Source organism: Mastigoproctus giganteus, chromosome 3 (genome assembly GCF_048544385.1).
Source record: "Mastigoproctus giganteus isolate SK-2022 chromosome 3, ASM4854438v1, whole genome shotgun sequence".
NCBI classification, from domain to species: domain Eukaryota; kingdom Metazoa; phylum Arthropoda; class Arachnida; order Uropygi; family Thelyphonidae; genus Mastigoproctus; species Mastigoproctus giganteus.
Window position 1 is genome coordinate 145,176,677 of NC_143577.1, and position 22,045 is coordinate 145,198,721.

General features: G+C 36.9%; 1 protein-coding gene across 2 annotated transcripts in view; it reads right to left on the bottom strand.

Moving 5' to 3' along the window:
- Positions 1-22,045, bottom strand: part of LOC150088305 (SMAD family member 3-like) — a 176,411-nt gene that overhangs the window by 32,066 nt on the left and 122,300 nt on the right. For both annotated transcript variants that reach the window (XM_090370695.1, XM_090370696.1), the window contains one exon: positions 7,150-7,362. In XM_090370695.1, coding sequence (XP_090226821.1) covers positions 7,150-7,362 — 213 coding nt within the window. The remainder of the gene's footprint in view (positions 1-7,149; positions 7,363-22,045) is intronic.

Below are 22,045 nucleotides of genomic sequence, written 5' to 3' on the forward strand. Positions count from 1 at the left end.
ACTGTTACAGGGCTCATTCCACCAGTGTTTTGCATGTCTTTTTTGGTTTGCAGAGGATTGAGGAATTGCCTCAGAAGTTGCTGTCAAAATTTGTGCAGTGATGTGCTCTGTGACTTTATCTATTGGTTGTGTTTTAATAAATTGATCATCAAAATAAACACAGACTGAATATTTTGTCCAGTTCGCTTTTGTGAATTCCATTTTACTCTGTAATCTGTAGAGTGGGATTGTTTTGTTTGTATTTTACATATAATTGGAAAATGATTGCTGTTGTGTGGATCATAAGGTTGACCACACCATACTGGGGAACAGTACGGGAGAACAGATTGACAGATCAATTACTGAAGTGGAGCCTGTGGGTACATGAACATAAGTGTGATGGCCAGTATTTAGCAAGGTTAACTGCTGTTGATTCAGTAATGTCTCTATCACATGTCCTCTTTTATCCATGCTTGAAGATCCCCATAACGGGTGATGCCCATTTTAATCTCTAAAAAGGCAGAAAGGTTCTGGCAATTGTGCTATAACATCTTCTAGTTCTTTAAGCATGAAAAGTCTATTTGGTGGGAAGTATATTGAAACAAGAGTTAGTGTTATTCCAAGCGCAATACGCACAGCAACAGCTTCTAAGTCAGTCTGTAGAGAGTTATGTCGAACTGGGATTTTAGAGTTAACTAGTATTGCTACTCCATGTGCAGATTTCGCAGTATTCCTGTCTTTTCTGTACATTGTGAAGTTTCTAATTGAGAGAGTTACCTGTGGTGTTAAATTTGTTTCTTGCAGACAAACACTCACTGGATTGTACTTACTGATCAGGTCATATATATCATCTGTATTGGCTCGTATGCCTCTGCAATTCCATTGAAGTATGTGCTGCATCACTTGATTTTAGGAGTTATGTTTTGATCTGTCTGTTTTTTTGAAGCAGTTTGTTTGTAACGATCTGATTTATTTTTGTTTTTTTTGGGGGAAAATCAGTCTCTCTCTCTCTGTATCCATGTGTTCTTCTGCATGAAGTTCTAATATAGTTTCTTCTTGGTCAGTTTTGTTGTCAACATCCATATGTATAGGGAATTGTTTCTTGGCCTGAGCATGATCTGTTGGTACTGTTTTTTCTGCTTTTTTCGTAGTTTCAGGCATGTTAGGCAGAACTGAAATTGGAGTATTAATTCCTTGTGTTTGGTAGGTTGTGGCTTAGCATTAAGCACAGACCTGGCCCAATCTGCAAAAGAAATGTTTGGAGAGACTGCAATGTCAGTTTGAGTAGCAATAGAATGATTGTGTTGGGTTGCTTGTGCATACATTACTTTGTTTTCTGTTTTGTATTTCTTTCCCCACTTTCCACATTTCACAATTTTTTGAATATGCCGGATGGTTGCACCTTTGCAATTGGGACAGGTGAAGGAGGTTACGGTACAATCAGCTTGAGTGTGTTCTGATGAACCACAGGTTGGGCAAATCATAGTGCCACGGCATGCTACTTGGGAGTGTCCATATTTCTGGCATTTGTAACACCTGATGAGATTCGTATATATGGACGTATACGACAATTCAGATACCCTGCTTTAACCATGGTTGGTAAGTTTGGGTACTAAAGGTCAGTATTATGTTCCTTGTATTATATTATGTCAGTATTATGTTCCTTTTAATTCTCCATCTTTGCTGATTAATAGTCTTTTTGCATGTATTACTCGTTGATCTGTCAATTCTTGTACAATTTCATCCTCTGAGATGTTAATCAGGTCCCACTCTGCTATAACTCCTTTAGATGTATTCAGAGTGGCATGAGGCATTATTTTCATGGGAATTCCACCAAAAGTAGTCAGTTTCAATATTTCCAAGTGTTTTGGCTTCATTGTCTCTACCAGCAGATCTCCAGACTGTAATCGCTTTACCATCTTCGGAGATCCTGCTGCATTTTCCAAGCATTTCTGTATTAGAAATGGGGATAATTTGCTAACAGGAGAATCTGATACAGAAAGAATAAGGAGAAACGCTGGGTGATCTTGTTGACATAGATCTGTTTTTTATCTTTTATTTTGATAGGAGTGATGATCGAGTTGGTCTTGATCAATAGGTGATCTCAACTGATCAAGTGAGGGAAAGGTTTCTTTGTCCATTTTGTACTCCTTTTGGCCCTGAGGGTTGGCTTTCCCACTCAGGTTACCGGCCCCGCCACGGGGAGGCAGGAGTAATGCCACGAGTGGCCAAGCGGTTGTTAGGTTAGTAACTCTAATAAAAATAAAAGGAAAGTTGTCTTTTCTTTCCTGACTTAACTTACAACTTGTAAGATGAAGTCTACTGTGCTTTTTTAAAGAACTTAAGAGAAACTAATGGGGAACTTAAAAAGAAGAGTGATTCCTTTAAAGGAGAATGCTTTGAATCTCTTTATAGAGCTCAGAAAATCGCTTGGCATCCGGGGCTGGATTTTGTGGCAATGAGGATGTAAAGTTAGACCAGTTTCCATGAAACTGCCTGAAAGTGTTAATGCCATTTGCACCAGGATATACTGTCTGATAGACAAATTGCTGCTAAACAGATAGCGAAACCCTATGTTAAAATATCAGATATAACATGATAAACTTGCTGGATATTTTAACATGTAGCAGTTGTGTGCCAAATGGGTACCTAAATGTCTGATGCTGATCAAAAGCAACAGTATGCCTTGTCTAAAACTGCCATTCTTTACCATTTTCAGCACGGTGCTAATGATTATTTGTCATGAATTGTGACAATGAATTAAACATTGTTGTTTCATTATGATCCAGAGACGAAAGAACAGTCAAAGGGATGAAGGCACAGCGACTCCCTGTCCAAAGTAGTTCTGCTGGGAAGGTCATGACTTCTGTCTTTTGGGACAAGGACACGATTTGGTTTATTGACTACCTGGAAAATATTAAAATAACTGCTGAGCATTAGTCATCACTTTTGGACAAACTGAAGGTCAGAAGCAGGGGAAAGCTCATCCAAGAAGTGCTCGTTTTGCAGGACATGCTGCAGCACACAAAGCACATGCAATATTGGCTGAACTAGCTTCTGGCTTCTTTAATCGTCCACCATATTTACCAGATCTTGCACCTTTGAATTACCACCTCTTCCCAAATCTCAAAAAATATTTAAAAGGTATCAAATTTGAACCATATGACGTTGTATATATGATGATGATTTGGGAAGAGGTTTTTCAATTTCTATTTGGGAGGTTTACAAATGCTGGAACATAACTGTAGAAAGTGTGTGGAGTTGAAAGGTGAATAGGTTAAACAAACTATGTATATATACATGGTGGCAAATCAGTGGGGCCTCGACTTATGATGACATCGACATCCGATATACTTCCATACAATCTTTTATTTTAAGAACCAATGATAATTGCAGGTACCGATGGCTTTGCGATATAGCTGGAACGATACATGAGTGGAAATTTTCAGACTTGTAGCGTGCGGAACATCACTCGTACAATTGTTCTCAACAATTAGCATATTTGTTACTGTTCAATAAACATTCATGTTACAGTAATCTAATTGTGGTTATCTTTGAATTTATTAATTAAATAAACTGAAATTCAATAACGATGGCTCAAAGCGCAAGTTAAGAATAAAATTTCTGTTAAAGTGAACCAAGAGATGATAAAAAAACATGGAGTAAAAAAGACTTGTGGAAATGGAAAGGCTTTTGGTGATATGGATTAGGGAAAAACAGATGGTGACACAGTGCCTAGACAATTTATCTGTGAATGTGCTAAGCAGATCTATGACAATCTGAAACTTAAAGCTCCATCAACCAGTGGCAGCACTGTGGTTTTGAGGACTTCAAAAAAAGGGCAAATATCAAAAGTGTTGAAAGGCATGGAGAGGCATCCAGTGCTGATAAAAAAGCAGCCGAGGCCTTTAAAATTGAATTCCAAGAGCTTGTTGATCAGGAGGGTTATCTTCCCCAGCAGGTTTTTAACATTGACAAAACCAGCCTCTTCTGGAAGCGAATGCCCAGGAGAACGTACATAACTAAGGATGAGGTCAGTTTACCTGGGCATAAGCCTATGAAAGATAGACTCACTCTCCTGTTGGGTGCCAATACCTCTGGAGATTTAAAGCTAAAGCCTTTGCTTGTGTATCACTCTAACACCCCCTAGAGTATTTAAACAACAAAAGGTTGACAAAGGAATGCCTGAAAGTGTTTTGGCACAGTAACAAGAAGGCCTGGGTTACAAGATATGTCTTCAATGAATGGGCACTTTAAGTTTTCTGTCCTTCAGTGAACAGTTATCTTGAGAAAAATAAGCTTCCTGTGAAGGCACTGCTGCTGCTGGATAACGCGAGAGGCCAATGATCCCAACCTTGTTCAATCTCTTGAAACATATTTTGATTTTGTTCGAGTCACATTTCTGCCACCCAACACCACTCCTTTTCTTCAACCAATGGACCAGCAAGCAATAGCAAACTTCAAGAAATTGTTTGCAAGTTGCTTTGCAGCGACCTCTGGTGAAAATGCTGTCACCCTCAACGATTTTTGGAGGTCAAAGTTCAACATCCTAGACTGTGTGAGGCTGATTGTAAGTTCTTGGAATGATATTTCCACCAGGTGCTTAAATTCAGCCTTAATTATTCATTATTCATAATTATTATTTAATTATTTATAACATTGACAGATTTGAAGATTGTGGTTTGACAAATGATATTGTCACTCTTGGTAAATCAATGGGTCTGGAGGTTGACAAAGAGGATATGGAGGACCTTATTGATGCTCATGGGCATGAACTAACAACAGAGGAGCTACAAGAGTTAGAGAAAATTATGGAGAGTGACACTGCAGAGGAAGACTCCCAAAAAGTGTCAGCTGAAGAGTTGGAGACTGTCATTTCTTGTTGGGGGTGTTTAAGAGAAGTGATAAAAAAAACACCCCAACATTGAAAACACTGAACTCACAATGTGCAAAATGGAAGATGAAGTCATTTCTTACTTCAGGAAGCTAAAAAAAAAGTTGTCAAAAACAGTCCACTTTGGACAGTTTCTTTGCCAATAGCAGCAGCAAAAGACAAAGGACACCTGATATAGTCCCACCACCAGTATGCCGCCATTGATTTCATCAGCTCTGCAATTCAAGTCTAAGGTAAATGCTAATTTATTGTTTGTTTTTCATTTTAAGATGTTTTATGACTATTTATTAAATAATCTTTATAAGACACTCATTTTTAATGCAAAAACTAATTATAACATGTAAGAAATACCGATTTTATGCATAGTTGGGGATCATCCGTCAAGAGTTTGGAACAAATTACAGGAAATCAATGTATTATTGGTTTCGACTTAATATTTTCGACATATAATGGGTTTTGGGGAACGAATTACCATCGGATGTTGGGGCTCCACTGTAATTCGATTATCTTGTTTCTTTCTATTATAAGCCAAGTACTTATAATAGGATGTGCTGGTTATAATTTATAACCAGCACCCCCTAAAATGCTACCCACACCAGGAGCCTTATCTGCTTTTAGGTTCAAAGGTTTTTTTAATAAACAATCTGTAATTTCAAAATTGCTAATTTTTCATTTCTCAGCCTCACTAGCACAGCCTCTCCACACCATGAAGGATCTTTCCTCCGCAAAGGTCAATTACTGATGAAATGAGGTTGTATCCATATATTAGGTAATCACCTGTTCAGGTGTTCTGAATTGCATCCTAATATATGGATGCACCTCAGGACACATAAGTACACTATATTTTACTATGTTATATTATTTTATTCAGTCAACCAATAAATAATCTGCATTCATGTGACAAATTTAGTTATATATTAATTAATTTTACACTGAAAGGGCAGAATTCATAGGATACCTAGTTCCTGGGCAACGCGACGCTGTCACCCATCTTACTAGTGGACAAACCCACCGCTTGGCAGGTATATAGAGGTACACTGCATTCACATAGACAGTAATTCGATGTCAGTATGGATAAATGTCATGAGTTAATTGACTTTGAAAGAGGAATGATAGTGGGTACCCAACGCGTGGGTCACTCTATTGCAGAGCTGGTACAGAAATTGCACTAACCCCATTCAACATTATCAAGAGTGTATTGGGAATATGCCGTTTTCGGAATAACATTTCATCGTGGACAGCACTGTGGGCAGACAAAGGTGGTGGATGAACATGGCCGTCGACTTCTGTCTTGCATTGTTTCAGCCAACTGGAGAGCAAGTGCCACAAATCACTGCCGACTTGAACGATGGAGGTGACAGAAACATATCCACCAAGACAATCAGGAAATCATTAGCCACAATAGGTTATGGGAGCTGCCGCCCCACCAGAGTCCCACTGCTAACACCACAACACAGGACTCTACACATCAACTGGGCAAAACAACATTGGCACTGGACCTTGTATGACTGGAGACAAGTCTCCTGGTCCAATGAGTCTTGTTTCCAGTTATTTCGAACAGACGGGAGGGTGGTAATCTGGTGGAAACCGCATGAAGCTATGCAACCGTAATGTCAACAAGGAACTGTTCAGGCAAGAGGACGGTCGGTAATGGTCTGGGGCGTGTTCAAATGGCACACATTGGAACCTCTGGTACGTCTAGACACATCTCTGAATGGTCCTGATTATGTGTCCATCCTTGCAGACCATCTGCATCCCCTTCATGGTTATCGTGCACCCATGGACTCTTCCAGCAGGACAATGCACCTCCCCACAGAGATGTGGTGACTAGAATATGGTTCGAAGGGCATTCTGCAGATTTTACCACCATGGAATGGACTCCCTGTGGAGCATCTTTGGGATGCTGTGGAAAGGTCCATTCCAGCTTTGGATCCCCACCCAGAAATGCGATGGAGTTATGGACAGTGGTGCAGCAAGCATGGATGGAAATACCCGTGAACTGCTTTTGTGAACTAGTGGACTCAATGCCTCACCGTGTGACTGTCCTTATCCAGGAGAAAGGTGGGCCTACCCGTTACTAGGTTGGTATCCCATGATTTCTGCCCCTTCAGTGTACACATTATTAATTAACTCAGTATTCTTTGGGTTCCCCCTATAAAGAGTTTGCTGTATTTCAGCTTTCAAAACACAGAGATTTAATTTTTTGGAATTGCTTTGAAGCCAAAATAACTGACCCATCTGTTTACAGATATTTTAAATATATCAAAAATGCTTACCAATATGTCGACGAGTTTGTTCTACCACTGGATTTCTGTTCACATTTGATAACAGTCCAAGACAAAAACGTTCAGAACTGGATGGATCAGTAAAGCCATCCACTGTCAATGATGGCTGAGAAGCATGAAAAGTTTCTCCTACTCTTGTGTTCAGTTCATAATAGGATATTGAGCACCAGAATGCTGGTTCAGTATAAGTTACAGGCTGGACATCTACAAGAGAAACAAAATTTGTAATAATTTAACTGGATTGATAGGTGTTTTTAAAGTTGCCAATGAAATACAATTATACTCATCTCTGGTTACACTTGCAAAAGCATTTAAATTGGTTGACATATAGACCTCTTGTTTTAAGGTCGCAATGTGTTAACATTGCGATTGTTAACACATTGAGAGATGTTATTAGTACCCACCATTTTGTGCTAAACATGCTTGAACCTGATTATCCATTTTCAGTGACAAAAGCCCTGGAGAATACCAGCAATTAACTTGGTTATTGTTTCCTTTAAAGTTCTCCGGATAGGATGGATTGTTCACAGATGAGCACTCTAAGATTATCTTTCCAGGAAAAAAAAAAAAAAAAAAAAAAAAAAAAGGAGGTATGATCTGATGATCTTGAGACCAGAGCCCCGTATATTTGAAGACTGCCTGATCTTCAAACAAACATTTGATTGTCTACAGCAGGGGTTCCCAACCTATGGCCCAGATCTGGCCCAAAAGACTATTTCATCCGCCTCGTCGAAATTTATTCTATAGAAACCTTTTTTGGTTGCTACATATCGCATATAAGGATATTTATAATCAAAATATAATGTAAATGCGAGTAAATATAAATTTGCAACATTGTTGCAACTCTGTGCGCTTCCACTTGGCAGCAGTGTTTCTTGTGATGTCGGAAATCCGAACAGTGCGAGTGCCCAAGGCTATAAGTTTACAGCCTCGAGTATTTCCAGCGAACACGAGCATTGTGTCAAAAAGTGAAATAGTAAAGTTAAAATAAGCGCCTGTTAAAACAATTGCTAAACACTAATCTAAATCAAGTAAGTATTAGTGAAAGAATTGTATGCAATGCGTTCTTTGCAGTTTGCAATGTAAAGACGAGTACGCGTATTAATTTTTCTCCTGGTCAGCCATTTTCGGCCTTTCTCCCATTCAGACCGTAGTTGTCAGGCCGATGTGCCAATTATCATGCGCAACGATTTATTAGTGCTATTTGTATAAATGCATATTATTTTTAATTTTATTTAACTTTGAATTTTTAATTTTAATTTTAGCAAATCAAGATGTCAAGAAAAAGAAAAATTGATTCCGAATGTCATGTCTTCAATGAACTTTGGTCGATTGTTTTTTTATAAGGGAGAATAACTGATGTACCTGCCTTATATGTAAGGAAGCAGTTTGTGTTGAAAGAATATAATTTGAAATGGCGTTATACGACAAAACATGCCTCAATTTACGATAAACTTCAAGGAGAGTCGCAAAACAAAAAATTACAAGAGCTGAGCTTTGATTTCAAGAGGCAACCACAACAGATGATATGTTTCACTAATCAGAGTTTAAATTTAATTAGAGCTAGTTTGCGAGCATCTCAAATCATTGCTGAAGAAGGGAAGGCTTTTACTGATGGCGAGTTTGTGAAACGAGCGTGCCTATTAATTGCAGAAGAAATATGCCCTGATCAAGTTAAGCACTTTGCTGGTAAAAGTTTATCAGCGTCAACTTTAGAGAGAAGAATCAGAGACTTGTCTGCTAATGTTAAAGATCAGCTGAAACAAAGAGTTACTGATTTTATAAATTTTCCGCTTGCAATTGATGAAAGTGAAGATATTACCAACATAGCACAGTTACTCATTTACATATGCGGTATAAATCAAAATTTTGAAGTTACAGAAGAACTGGCTGCACTTGAAAGCTTGAAGAATAGAACCTCTGGTGAAAACATATTTTATAGCGTATCAAAAGTGTTTGAAGATCTGCAGCTTGATTGGGAATTGTTGACAGCAATTATGACTAATGGTGCAAAGAATATGGTTGGGAAAAAATATTGGTTTCATCGGCCATGTTAATAAATATATTGATTCGAAAAACATCGAAAAAGCTATATAATTTCATTGTGCTATTCACCAGCAATCGATGTGCGGTAAATTTTTGTCTTCGAACTCAATCATGTCGACTATAATTAGTATTGTGAATTTTATACACAAAAATGATCTGAACCATCGTCAGTTTAAAATTTTCTTGGAGCAAATTGAAAGCGAATATGCCATTTTGTTGTATCATACGGAGGTACGATGGTTGAGTCGCGGTAATGTGTTAAAAAGATTTTTTCAACTCAGAACCGAAATAGACATATTCATGAACGAAAAATTAAAACGAGTCCCAGAATTAACAGACTAAATGGTTATGGGAACTTGCATTTTTAACAGATATATATGAATACATTGAATAAAAAACTCCAAAGTCTCGATCTACTTGTAAATGAATTGTTCTACAATATTAAACCATTTCAGACAAAATTAGGATTATTTAAAAATCAAATTGAACAAAATAATTTTTCCCATTTTTTGTGTTGTAAACAGGGCTCCCACTCACAAATCTAAAAAAAAACTTAGATTGCAACTTAAATAAACCCAAAAAAAACCTAGTTTTCATCATATAGTATAGCAACACAAATAAGATAAAACTTACCATGCAAAAATATCTTTTATTTAATTGTAATCAGAATTTTCATCCCATTCAGTTCCCTCCACATTTATTTTTTGAAGTTCTTTCATTTTTTTCAAACGTTCTTCGTATCTTTTATGACAAGTTCCTTGTATGACTTCTTTTACCAATTCTGATTTAGGTTTCCATGTATAGCAATTTTGATTAGATCTATTTATCGCCTGTTTTGCCATTAGTCGATTTTTCACAGTTTCTGGTTTAAGGGAATTTGTGGCTTTTGTTTTTATATGGTTTACTTGGGAGAAGATTCTTTCTACTCTTGCCGAAGAGTGAGGTAAAATAGCTAGACTGGTCATAAAGTTAGATAAAATCTCATATTTAGAATTATTAAAGCCATCTTTTACATTACGTAACAGATACCATAACTCAGGGATGGTTTTGTAAGAGAAATCTAAATCTTGATTTAAACGAAATGATCTCCATTCATCATCTAGATCTAGTTTGTCTTCAGAAACAAGGTGAGGGAACTGCATTGCTAAATGGAAAATTGAGGATGGCGAATTGGCACGATAATGTATCACTGGTGGGTCAAGAATATTGAGACTGGCGATAATTCCATCATCATTTAGAGGAAATCTTTTTCTGATTTCCATACAAAGTTCAACAGGAAATTTTAAATAATCATTTTTAAACCTGCTTTCACTGTCACCAAGTGGGGTTGAATTTAATAAGGCCATACAACAGCCTCCCAAATATATTTTATTCAGAGGCTTATGATTTATTGCATTGCTCGGATCAGTTTCAACCAGCTTGCACGAAGTAATGACTTCTTCTTTTATGAAAAAACTAAGAATATTTTTATACTCAATTGGAACCATTGAATGAAGTAAGTGCAATCTGAAATGCTCAGATTGAAATTCAATATTCAGGCAGTTTATTTTCTCCAGTACATATCCTAAAAACAACAACATATGCTTAGTTCCTTTGGTGATCATAGTATTGTAAATATTTCCTGCACCATCGATTTTGTCAATTTTTGATTGAGACTGAAAATAAAGAACTAACGCATCCCACTGCTCAATAATAATTTTTATTACATTGCCACGGGATAACCAACATGTTTGTGCTAATTTAGGGATTTTATGCTTAGCAGTATCTACAACATCTTGAATCATTTTGAACTCGTTTAATCATTTACTACTACGGGAAAAATAACAAGAGATATCTTTTATAAATATTTCTAGATATAATGGCAGTACCTTGACTGAATGACTAGCACATAACGCAAAAGAATGGCAAACACATGCCATTATAAATACTGATGGTACATCCTTTTTTAGCAATGACTGGAACCCACTCTTAGTACCCATCATAGTGGCACAATTATCACCTCCAGAGCCAACGAGATTACTTATTTGAATGTTTTTTTTCTATGAAAAGATCTTTTACAGCTTGATAAAGCCCTTCTGAAGTACCATTTTCGACACAAACAGTGTCAAGTAACACATCTACAACATCAAGTTTTTGAATATCAATATCTAACAAACAACGGCTAGAACTTGCGATAAAGATAAATCTGTACTTTCATCTATTATCATTGAAAACTTGTTGTTTCTGCATATGTTAGAAATGTATATATTTTCATGATAGGCTATGCCATCTTGTATAAGATAAGACTTTAGTCGCCTTCATCTGAACTTGTTTTGCAATATTGCTATCATGAAATGCTTTCTTACATGTTTCTATAAGGTGATCACATTGCGCAAATGGAATGTTATGCTCAGAAATGAGAGCAGCAATTGTTAACTCTGCCTTTGCTACTTCTTCATTCTCCGTAGGTTTACGTTTTGTGAAGAACGTGTCTAACGTTGAACTTGTCTTAGTAATATCTGCACTTTTTTTTTTTTAACTGTATTTTTATGCACTAGTAGCATCCCGCTCCTGCCCACTCGGCTACGGAGGGGACGGCCTCCGTAGCCGAGTGGGCAGGAGCGGGAGTGCAGTAGCACACGCTCTTTGAGTAGACCGGGGTTCAAGCCCCTGACTGCTGAATACGGTCGATCTGCCAACCCGCACTGGACCAGCGTGGCAGATTATGGTCCATTTCCCTCAGTAAGAATTGTTGAGGAGGCTTCCACCCTGCAGTGGGTTGATAATGGCTGCACTTTACTTTACTTTTTTTTTAGCATCGATTTATTGGCATTCTTTAATTTCATTTCACAACAAATACAGTAAGACGCACCTTTTTCATTACTGTCTTCTTTCAACCAATCCTTTAATTCCGGATCTTCTAACCATTCATTTCTAAAATTTTGAGTATACCACCGTTTACTCATCTTTCTCTGTGGGGAACAAGTTTCAGACATTGTGGGCAATTTGTGGGTATGCCTAATTAGCAATTATCTTATTTAAAATGTTCTATAAAATAAAAAATAAATCACTAATCCATTAACATAAAATAGAAATAGTCACTACAATTTAAATTTATTATATCACTGTATGTAGTACACACATAAATGTAAAAATCACACCAAATAATGCAATAATACCACAAACGATCACGAAAGACTGTGCAGTAAAGACCGCCTTCCGCCTGCTCAATAGGCTGTGCATACATGTTAGTAACATGAACATGTAAGCGTAATTTCATAGTGTAGAACCCTGCGAACTTTGAAATCCTTTTACATTTGTAGTATTTTGTACAAGCACTCGAGATATTACAAATTATGATCAGTATTGTTAGAATATAAAATTAAGAAAATTGTAAACTGTTATTAAATGTATTAAATTTTATTGTATTTACAAGAAATAAAAATAAATTTTGACTTAAAATTAAAAATTACCGAAAAAACCCAGATAATGAGATATTTTTGTGAAAAAAACTTATCAACCCAGATGACAATCAAAAAACCCAGATCTGGGTGGAAAAACCCAGGAGTGGGAGCCCTGGTTGTAAAAGTTTATATAAAAATATGCCCTATTGTGATTTTTCTACCGAAAATTTTGTCCAAAATCTTGAATTATTGATGGAAGTATTTGTTGATTTCGAAAACAATAGAAAATTATCTACATTATTTCAGAATCCATTTTATGTAAATGTTTCACAAATAGATAAAGATCTACAATTAGAAATCATAGATCTTCAAAGTAACGATAACCTGAAAACATTATTGAAAAATGAAACATTAATTAACTTTTATAAAGCTTTTGACAGAAAATGAATTTCCAGAATTAAAAAAAATTAGCAAGAATAATTTCTATTTTTGGTAGCACTTACCTATGTGAAAAAACATTCAAAAATGAAATATATAAAATCCAAAAATTGATCAAGAACGACAGATGAACATCTGCAAGACTTTAAGATTGGGAACTTCTACTATTAAACCTAACATTTCAATTATTGCTAAATCAAAACAACTACAAACATCTCATTGAATTGCTATTTCTGTAATATCAAATGTGATTATAATAATAAAAATTGTGATTTTTAATATGACTATAGCTTTTTTTTTTACAACAAAAATCCAATGCTTATAATTTTTTTATAGTTTTTTGTAATAACAAATGTGATTATAACAATAAAAATTGTGATTTTTGATATGACTATGGCTTTATTTACAATAAATATCCATTGCTTATAATTTTTTTATAGTTTATCTATCTTGTAAATCTTGTTTGACCTGGTGAAGTTGCTAAAATTGTGTTTTTGGTTTACAGTGTTTTTAGTTGTCAAAATTGCACCAACTCCAGCCTGCCATTTGTTATGAATTTTCTATGTGGCCCTCCAATGAAAAAGGTTGGGGTCCCCTGGTCTACAGCACTACTGTAGGTGTGCACGCAGCTGCACTGTCTCAGTGGAAATACCTTTCTGGCATTCTACAACATTCAGTTTATCTATGATTCTCTTGAACTTTTCTAGATATTGCTAGGTATTAACTGATTTGTAAAGAAAGCAGGATCACTGTTCCAGCAATGTGATATGCTGTTGGGCTAATACCAAGACTTACTCAGAAAGTGAATGGTGTTACTCTGTGAATAACTTGGTACATACATGACGTGCATTTCCATCTGTTGTTAAGTTTGTCATAGTTCAGTTGTACATCAACTGTTGATTGGTTGATATGTTGTTTAATGACACAAGGGCTGCTAAGGCCATATTATGCCTGGTTCTATTCGGTAGTACAATTTCCAGTTAAAATCTGTAAAATAATCCCGTTTGCTTTAAGAAATAAAAGAACTCAGCTAGATTTGCATTGTCTCCAATCAGATGGGGTAATGTCAAAGGTTCTAGCAGATGTGAAAACGATTTGAAAATTTTGTTTCGATAATTATTATAATGATTGCAATTTATTAGAATATGCCTCACTGTAAGTGTAGTCTGACAAAATGTACAAATAGGCAGATCTTACCCCTTGAGCAGATAAATATTGGTTAGATATGTATGCCCAATACGCGTCCTAGCCAGGATCACCTCCTCTTGCCTATTTGATCGCATGCTTGATGCCCACAACTTAGGTTCCTGTTTAAATTGAAGCAGTTTATTGCCACACTGAGCCTGCCAGATTTGCAACCATTGCTCTTCATACACGTTTTTTACGACTGATTTGTAGTCTGTATATGGCACTTGGTAGATAGATCTTGCAATGATTGGATGTTTAGTGGCTTGATCTGCGTATTCATTTCCCTTGATGCCTACATGACCTGGTATCCAACAGAAACTGACTGATTGGTTTACAGCTTGTAACGCAATTATCTGTGATCTAATTTGCTTAAGACTGGGTGAATTGGTTTGGATGGATTTTTCAATGATTTTATTGCACTCAGAGAATCAGAGTAGATCATAATCCGCTTCCTGGACAGATTACTCACGTGATCCAGAGCTATTTCAATCGCCCACAGTTCAGCAGAATAGATGCTGCATTCCTTTGGAAGGGCCACAGAAGTAGAAAAGATAGAAGAAACTGCCGCTGCGCCCACTGTTGTACTTGTTTTCGAGCCATCGGTATATATTTGAAGACACCGAGAATTTTCTGCTACGTGTGCAGCATGGAGTTTCCTGATGGTAAGGTCCGCTGCTTGCTTTTCCCCCCATTGTTGGAAAGAGAAGTCACAGACCGGTGCATAATCAGACCACGGAGGGTCGTGATGACTCATTTCCTGAAAGACATTACCCATGTCTAGATGCCAACATTATGTTAACTGTAGCAACCTTATCCCAATAGGCTTGTTTTCGTTAGGTTTGTTTTGATAAAATGTGGTCCACTGGGGCTCATTTCCTGAAAGACATTACCCATGTCTAGATGCCAACATTATGTTAACTGTAGCAACCTTATCCCAATAGGCTTGTTTTCGTTAGGTTTGTTTTGATAAAATGTGGTCCACTGGGGCTCAAATAAGTATGGCGAGATAGGATGAAAAGGAAGACTGTATTTTTGCTGCATAGTTGAGAATCAACATTTTCCTCCAAAGATGGAGTGGAGGTTCGTGTGCATCTATATACAGACTCTGTACAGGGGATGTTCTGAATGCTCCTAAAGCAGTTCTTAGGGCACTGTGATGGTTAGTGTCTAGCCAAGTTAGTGCACTTTTCCTGTCAGAGTCATAGATTGGAGCTCCGTAATCCAAGCGAGATCGGATTAATACCCGATATAGCCGAAGCAGAGTGTATCGGTCAGCACCCCACGTCAATGAAGATAGTACTTGGAGGATATTTAATTTTTTCAAGCAAATGGTTCTCAGATATGTGATGTTGTAAGAAATTTAATTTATTGTCCAGGATTAGGCCAAGAAATCTGATACTATTGGAAAGAGGTATGGTGATATTTTTAAGATGTAGTTCAGGCTCAGGGTGGATCTTACGTTTTTTACAGAAATGAATACAGTTCGATTTTTGTGCTGATAAGCAGTAGCCATTGCAAGACATCCACAGCACAATTTTGTTAATTGAGATTTGAAGCTGTCTCTCAATAGAATTCATAGTTTTTCCTTGGCACAAAATCATGAGGTCATCTGCATAGTGATATAATTCTACTGTGCTTGGAATATCATGGATGATTTTGTTTATTCTTATTAAAAATAGTGTAGGACTCAAGATAGATCCTTGAGGGACCCCTTCCTCCTGTATATGAATTCTAGAAAGAGTATTTAGACGACTAACCTGAAAGGTTCTGCCCTGGAGAAAACTCTGAATAAACAGAGGAAGCCTGCCTCGTAGACCAAAGGTGTAAAGATCCCGCAGAATACCGAAACGCCATGTTGTATCAAAGGCCTTTTCTAAATCGAAACTTACCATAACGAGGTGGTCATTTCTGACAAAAGCGTTTCTGATGTTTGATTCTGCTCTGGTCATCATATCTAATGCAGATCTATTTTGCCGGAAATCATACTGATGATTTTTATGTAAGATGTTATGTGACTCAAGAAACCAGGTGAGGCACTTTAGAACCATTTTCTCCAGTGTTTTCCCCAAACAAAAGAGGAAATTGGACGATAATTTCCTGGATTAGAGAGGTCTTTTCCTGGTTTAGGGATGGCTAATACAAGTGAATGTTTGGCTTTCCTTCTTATTTGTCGTGCTTTAGCATTTAGTTTCTTGTAATTTATAAGGTTAATAATAGTGGGATGCTTGCGGAAGATATTCCAAGCTTTGTTCTTTTCTTTTTTTGCTCTATTACATTCATCATTCCACCAGTAGATTTTGCACCTGCGTGGATGAGTCGACGACTGAGGAACAGCTTTGTTAGCTGCTGCTAGTATCCGTTTAGTAATATGGTCGTTAGCTTCATCTACTGACTGGTTCAGAATGAAGTTTTTATCTAAAACTGTATTTAAGGAAAATTTTTCCCAGTTTGCCTTTGTAAATTTCCATTTTCTGTGAATTTCCAGATAGGTGGTGGTAGTTTGGAATTTACAAGTAATTGGAAGATAATCACTATTGTGGGGATTATCCAATACTGCCTAATGTATACTTTGGTAGAGAGTGGGGGAGCAGATAGATACATCTATGAAGTATTTCCTGAGGGAAAATGAACATGAGTATGTGCACCGGTGTTCAGCAGAGTTAGATTTTGTTTGTCCAGTGATGCTTCTATTAGCTGCCTTCTTTTATCTATATAGAGACTTCCCCATAATGGGTGGTGTTCATTAAAGTCACCCATCAAACAAAAAGGAGGTGGTATCTGGGCAAGGAGCTCATCAAAGTCTCTGAGTATATATGTTTGGTTCGGTGGAAGATAAATAGAAATAAGAGATAAAGATATTCCAATTTCTATTCTTACAGCAACAACTTCTAAATTAGTTTTTAAGGGGATTTGTCTAGACGGATTAGTAACGGATACCAAAATTGCTACACCTCCATGGGCTGCAGTTACTGCATTCCTGTAATGCCTGTACAAAATATACTTCTTTATTGAGGGGGTCACTTTTGGAGTTAAAAATGTTTCCCGTAAACAAATGCCTGCTGGATTGAAATCTCGGATTAAGTCATAAAGTTCATCTGTATTAGTACGTAGTCCTCGACAGTTCCATTGTAAAATGCACTTCATTATTTAGTTTTAGTGGTAGGATGATCCAGTTGCCTTTTAGAGGCAGTAGGCTTATTGCGATCTATTTTAATTTTATCTTTTTTAGGAAAGGTAGGCCGTCCAGTGTCCATATCTTCTTCGGCATGAATTTCTAATATACATTCTTGTTGAGTTTTGTCATCTGTATCCATTTCTGCAGTATTAATTTGGGTTTTAGTAGAAGATTCAGCTTTTGTCATCCTGGTCTCACTTTGGGACTTGATGCCACTAGTAGTTGGGATGGAAATTGGAGTATTGCTAGTCTGGTTTCTGTTGTTTTGCTTCAAGGATGGCTGAGGAACTGAAAGCTGAGCTCTAGCCCATTCAGCAAGTGATATGTTCGGTGGAACTGAGTCACTGGTTTGTGTAGCAATTGAACGATATTTCTTTGTAACATCTGCATATGTATGTGCAGGAGTATCTTTCAGTATTTGTCGTCTCGCTTCCTGATAAGTCACTTTATTTTCAACTTTAAATTTCTGTATTTTTTTTCCAACTTTCCATAACTCACAATTTCTAGAATATGCAGGATGATCTTCCCTGCAGTTAGGGCAAACTGGAGATGTAGCAGTACAGTCTGTTTGAGTGTGATCCTGGGATCCACATTTTGGGCACATTGTGTTTCCTCGACATGTTGCCTGAGAGTGTCCGAACTTCTGACACTTATAACACCGTATTGGATTTGGTATATACGGGCGGATATGGCAATTTAGATAACCAGCTTTTACAGTATTTGGTAAGTTTGGAGTATTGAAGCTGAGAATTACTGCGGGTTGGAATGAGATTGCCATCTCTACGAGTCAAAATTCTCTTAGCTTGTATGACCTTTTGATCTTTAAGTTCTTGTACAAGCTCCTCTTCTGCTACATTCAATAGATCCCCCTCAGAGATAACACCTTTGGAACTATTTAGGGTTGAGTGGGGAGATATTTTAACAGGGACACCACCAAATGTTGTCATCTTTAACAACAATTCTGAATGTTTCGACTGTGTAGTTTCCACAAGCAAATCCCCTGACTGTAACCTTCTGACCATTTTAGGTGATCCAGCAGCATTTTCTAGAAATCTCTGTATAATAAATGGAGAGAGTTTGCTCACTGGTTGACTAGTTAAGGAATGGATAATCAGGAAAGTTGGATACTCAGGTTGATGATTATCTATTTTTAAGCGCTTATGTTGCACACTACCTTCTTCAGAGTTATACCAATCTTTGGTATTTCAGCTTGAAGGCTCTAAGGCTGGATAATTTTCTTTATCCATGTCGGCCCCTTTTCGCCCTGGAGGATTAGCTTTTCCACCCAGGTTACTGGCCCCGCCACGGGGAGGCAGGAGCAGTGCCGCTTGTGGCCAAGCGCAGGAGTTAGTACGGTTAGTATATACAATAAACAAAAAAGGTACTTTCCTTTTTTTGGCTCTCTTTCTATACTTTTAAAAAGTAGAGCTAATCAACAGAAAGACTTGAACGAAATAAAACAAGGAAAAACTCAGTACTATTAGCACAGAAAATCGCTTGGCACTCGGGGCCATCAACTGTTGAGATGACTAGTAGATCACCTGTTGTAGTTGATCTACAAGTCAACCAAATTATATGCTTTTCCTGTATAACCAGAGGTATATGCAACTGTATAGGTTTGATGACTTTCCTGTATTATTATTTAAAAGAATTTTTTTTTTTTTTAAATTGAGGGATGGGATATATTTCATTCATACTTGAAGCATGAATGAAATGCTTTTCCGAAAGCCATTGCACAAACGCTAACAAATAAGGATGCTCAAAAATAAAATTAGCTTTATGACAAATTTATTAGTACAGGTTTAAGCCTTATATGATGACAGCATGTATTTTTCAATATAGTAGAGGTCTGATTATCTGAGGTAATGTGCACTGAGGGAACCTTGAATTATCGAAAACTTGGATAGCACGGAAGGTTTGGTAAATTATTATTAAATAAACTGGATTTGAATACATTAATGTGGTGATGTACAATCTATTTTCAGGTTAGACCTACTTAATGAACATAATGGGCTTTTAAGTTATACAATAAAACACTTAATTTTATTACAAAAAAAAAATAAATAAATAAAAATAAAATAGTACGTGTATAAAAATTTATAAAGCGCTACACTTTAATATCATATAAAAAATCTTAATGGGTTTCTGTTTCACAGAAGCTCCTTGCTTTTTAGCTGCTATATTTTGTAGGTGCCTAAGTAACAAAACATCAGCGGGCATGGTATCCTCCTGCTGTACAATATAACATAAAGCTGACTCAATAGCATTTAGACCTTCCGTGCGCGTGTCATCTTTTTTGTAGTTTCTGTGAACCTTTCATTTCTAACAGGAAACTTTTTTCCCAATGATCCAACCAATACTTGATGCAAATTGTTCTTCCCCTTCTTTAAAATCTGTAATCAGTTCTTCCCATTCCTGTAAAATCAGTCCAAAAATTGGGCTTCCTTTGTCTGCGTAAATCAAAAAAAAAAAAAAAAAAAGCTTCGGAAATTTGTTCAAATTCTCCTTTCTTCATTGTTCTTCTATTATAATTTTCACTATCACATACAGATGTTGTTGTTATTTGGTTTTTAGGAGCATTAGCAACTAAGGCCATATTGCTCCGGGATATGCGGTGGTCAATCCCGGACCTTTCCGCATCCTCCGTATTTGGTGGTGACGGGCTTGAATCCCGGTCTAATCAAGAAGCGTGTGCTACGCACTGCTGCTCCTTCCCACCTGGCTACGGAGGCCCATACAGATGCTCTTTGTGAACACAATTTTTCAATTTCCACTCTTTCTCCTCCAGTCCTCTACAGTCACCTCACCAACACCTGTCACTAGCCACTTTTTTTTTTTTTTTTTTTTTTACTATTTCTCCTTGATCCAAGCTACTTCATATCAAAAGATACAACAACCCGCTTCCGTTTTCCGCTCATAGTACTTACACTAATCCTAATAACACGGATGAAACATGACAAATAAAAAAAAAAATTAGTAAATTAGAGAGTAAAAAGTCACTAAATCAACAAACGTAAAAGATCAGCATGGCTCAACAGTCAACTGGTGTGAGTTCCCACTCTGTACTAAACTATGTACTCTTGTCTTTGATGACAAAGTATATACAACTATTTGACAATCCACCTTGGATAATGTGGTTTACAAACGTAAAAGATCAGCATGGCTCAACATTCAACTGGTGTGAGTTCCCACTCTGTACTAAACTATGTACTCTTGTCTTTGATGACAAAGTATATACAACTATTTGACAATCCACCTTGGATAATGTGGAACTGTAAGGACCTGTCCTTACAACTGTTAAAAAAAATGAGGGTTATTGATATTGAAAAAAATTATTAAGGAATATTAACACAGACAACCATTTGAAATATATATGGTAAAAAAAAAACTAATAACTGAAATTGTATAGGATAATTCAGATAAGTCAAGGTCGGGGGGCAATTAGAAAACATAAAGAAACCCCCCCCCCACAATTGGCGAGCGTAGCCAGGATAATTCTTCATGACGGAAGGCTGAGTTCAGAACGACAAAAAAAAAAATATATATATATGTAATCCAGTTGCTGAAACTGAAAGAAAAAATTCAGCTGGCTAGCCAGAAAGTGAAAAGTGAAACAGTAACTATTTAAAGTGGGTACTGAATTAGAATTGTTCTCGTGTTTTAGAATTAGATGAAATAAGTTATAGAATAAGAAGGGTATTGATAACAAATAACTAGCTAATTAGACTGTTAGATAAACCCCACCTCAAAAGATAAGTTATGGCTACAAGGAGAGGTAGGGAAAGAGAAGGAGTTGAAAATAATAATGGACAGGAGACATCAATAGAAACAATTGTTAGTATAGGGAATGATAATAGGAGCACAATTAAGTTAAGCAAATTTTTAAAAGTATTTAAAGGGGAACCATCAGAAAATGTGGAACATTTTCTGAGAAAACTAAAAATGATTAAGGAAAAGGAAGAATTAACGGAACTAGAAATAGTCATGATGGCGGAATTCAAGCTAGAGGGCAGGGCCCAGACTAGGTATTTAGAGGAGACCCAAGGGATGGAAATAGAAACATTAGATAAATTTGAAAAGATATTAAAAAGGCTATTTTCCCCGAAGATCACGTTCCTAGAAGGAATCAGGATATTAAATAATTGTAGTCAAAATAATCGCGAAAGCATAGAAGAATATTACAAAAGATCTTTAAATGTAAAATTAACAACAGAGGTATCAGAAAAGGAAAGTTGCGCGTTTGATAAAATCTTAATGTCCCAATTTATAACAGGAATAAAAGACAGGTATAGGCGGGAGATCCTAAGGAGAAAACCCAATTCATTAGCAGAGGCCCGGGAACTGGCCATAGAGGAACAAAAATTAGATCTTCAAGGTCGGGGGGCAATTAGAAGGGACATAAATGTATTAGCAACGGGAGAAGAGACAAAACTGAAGGGTATTAAAGAAAAAGAAGGCGAAAATAAATTAGAAGGGCTAGAGAGACAGATAGCGGAAATGGGAGCTAAATTAAATAGCTTGTTAGGAGAATTGAGCAAGAGAGAGTTCGTACAAGACGAAATTAATAGACAGAGGGGGGGAAAACGCCCAAACAAGGCCGAACACTAGAGAAGATAGGTGTGATAGGCTTAGGAGGTGTTACAATTGCGGGGGAGTG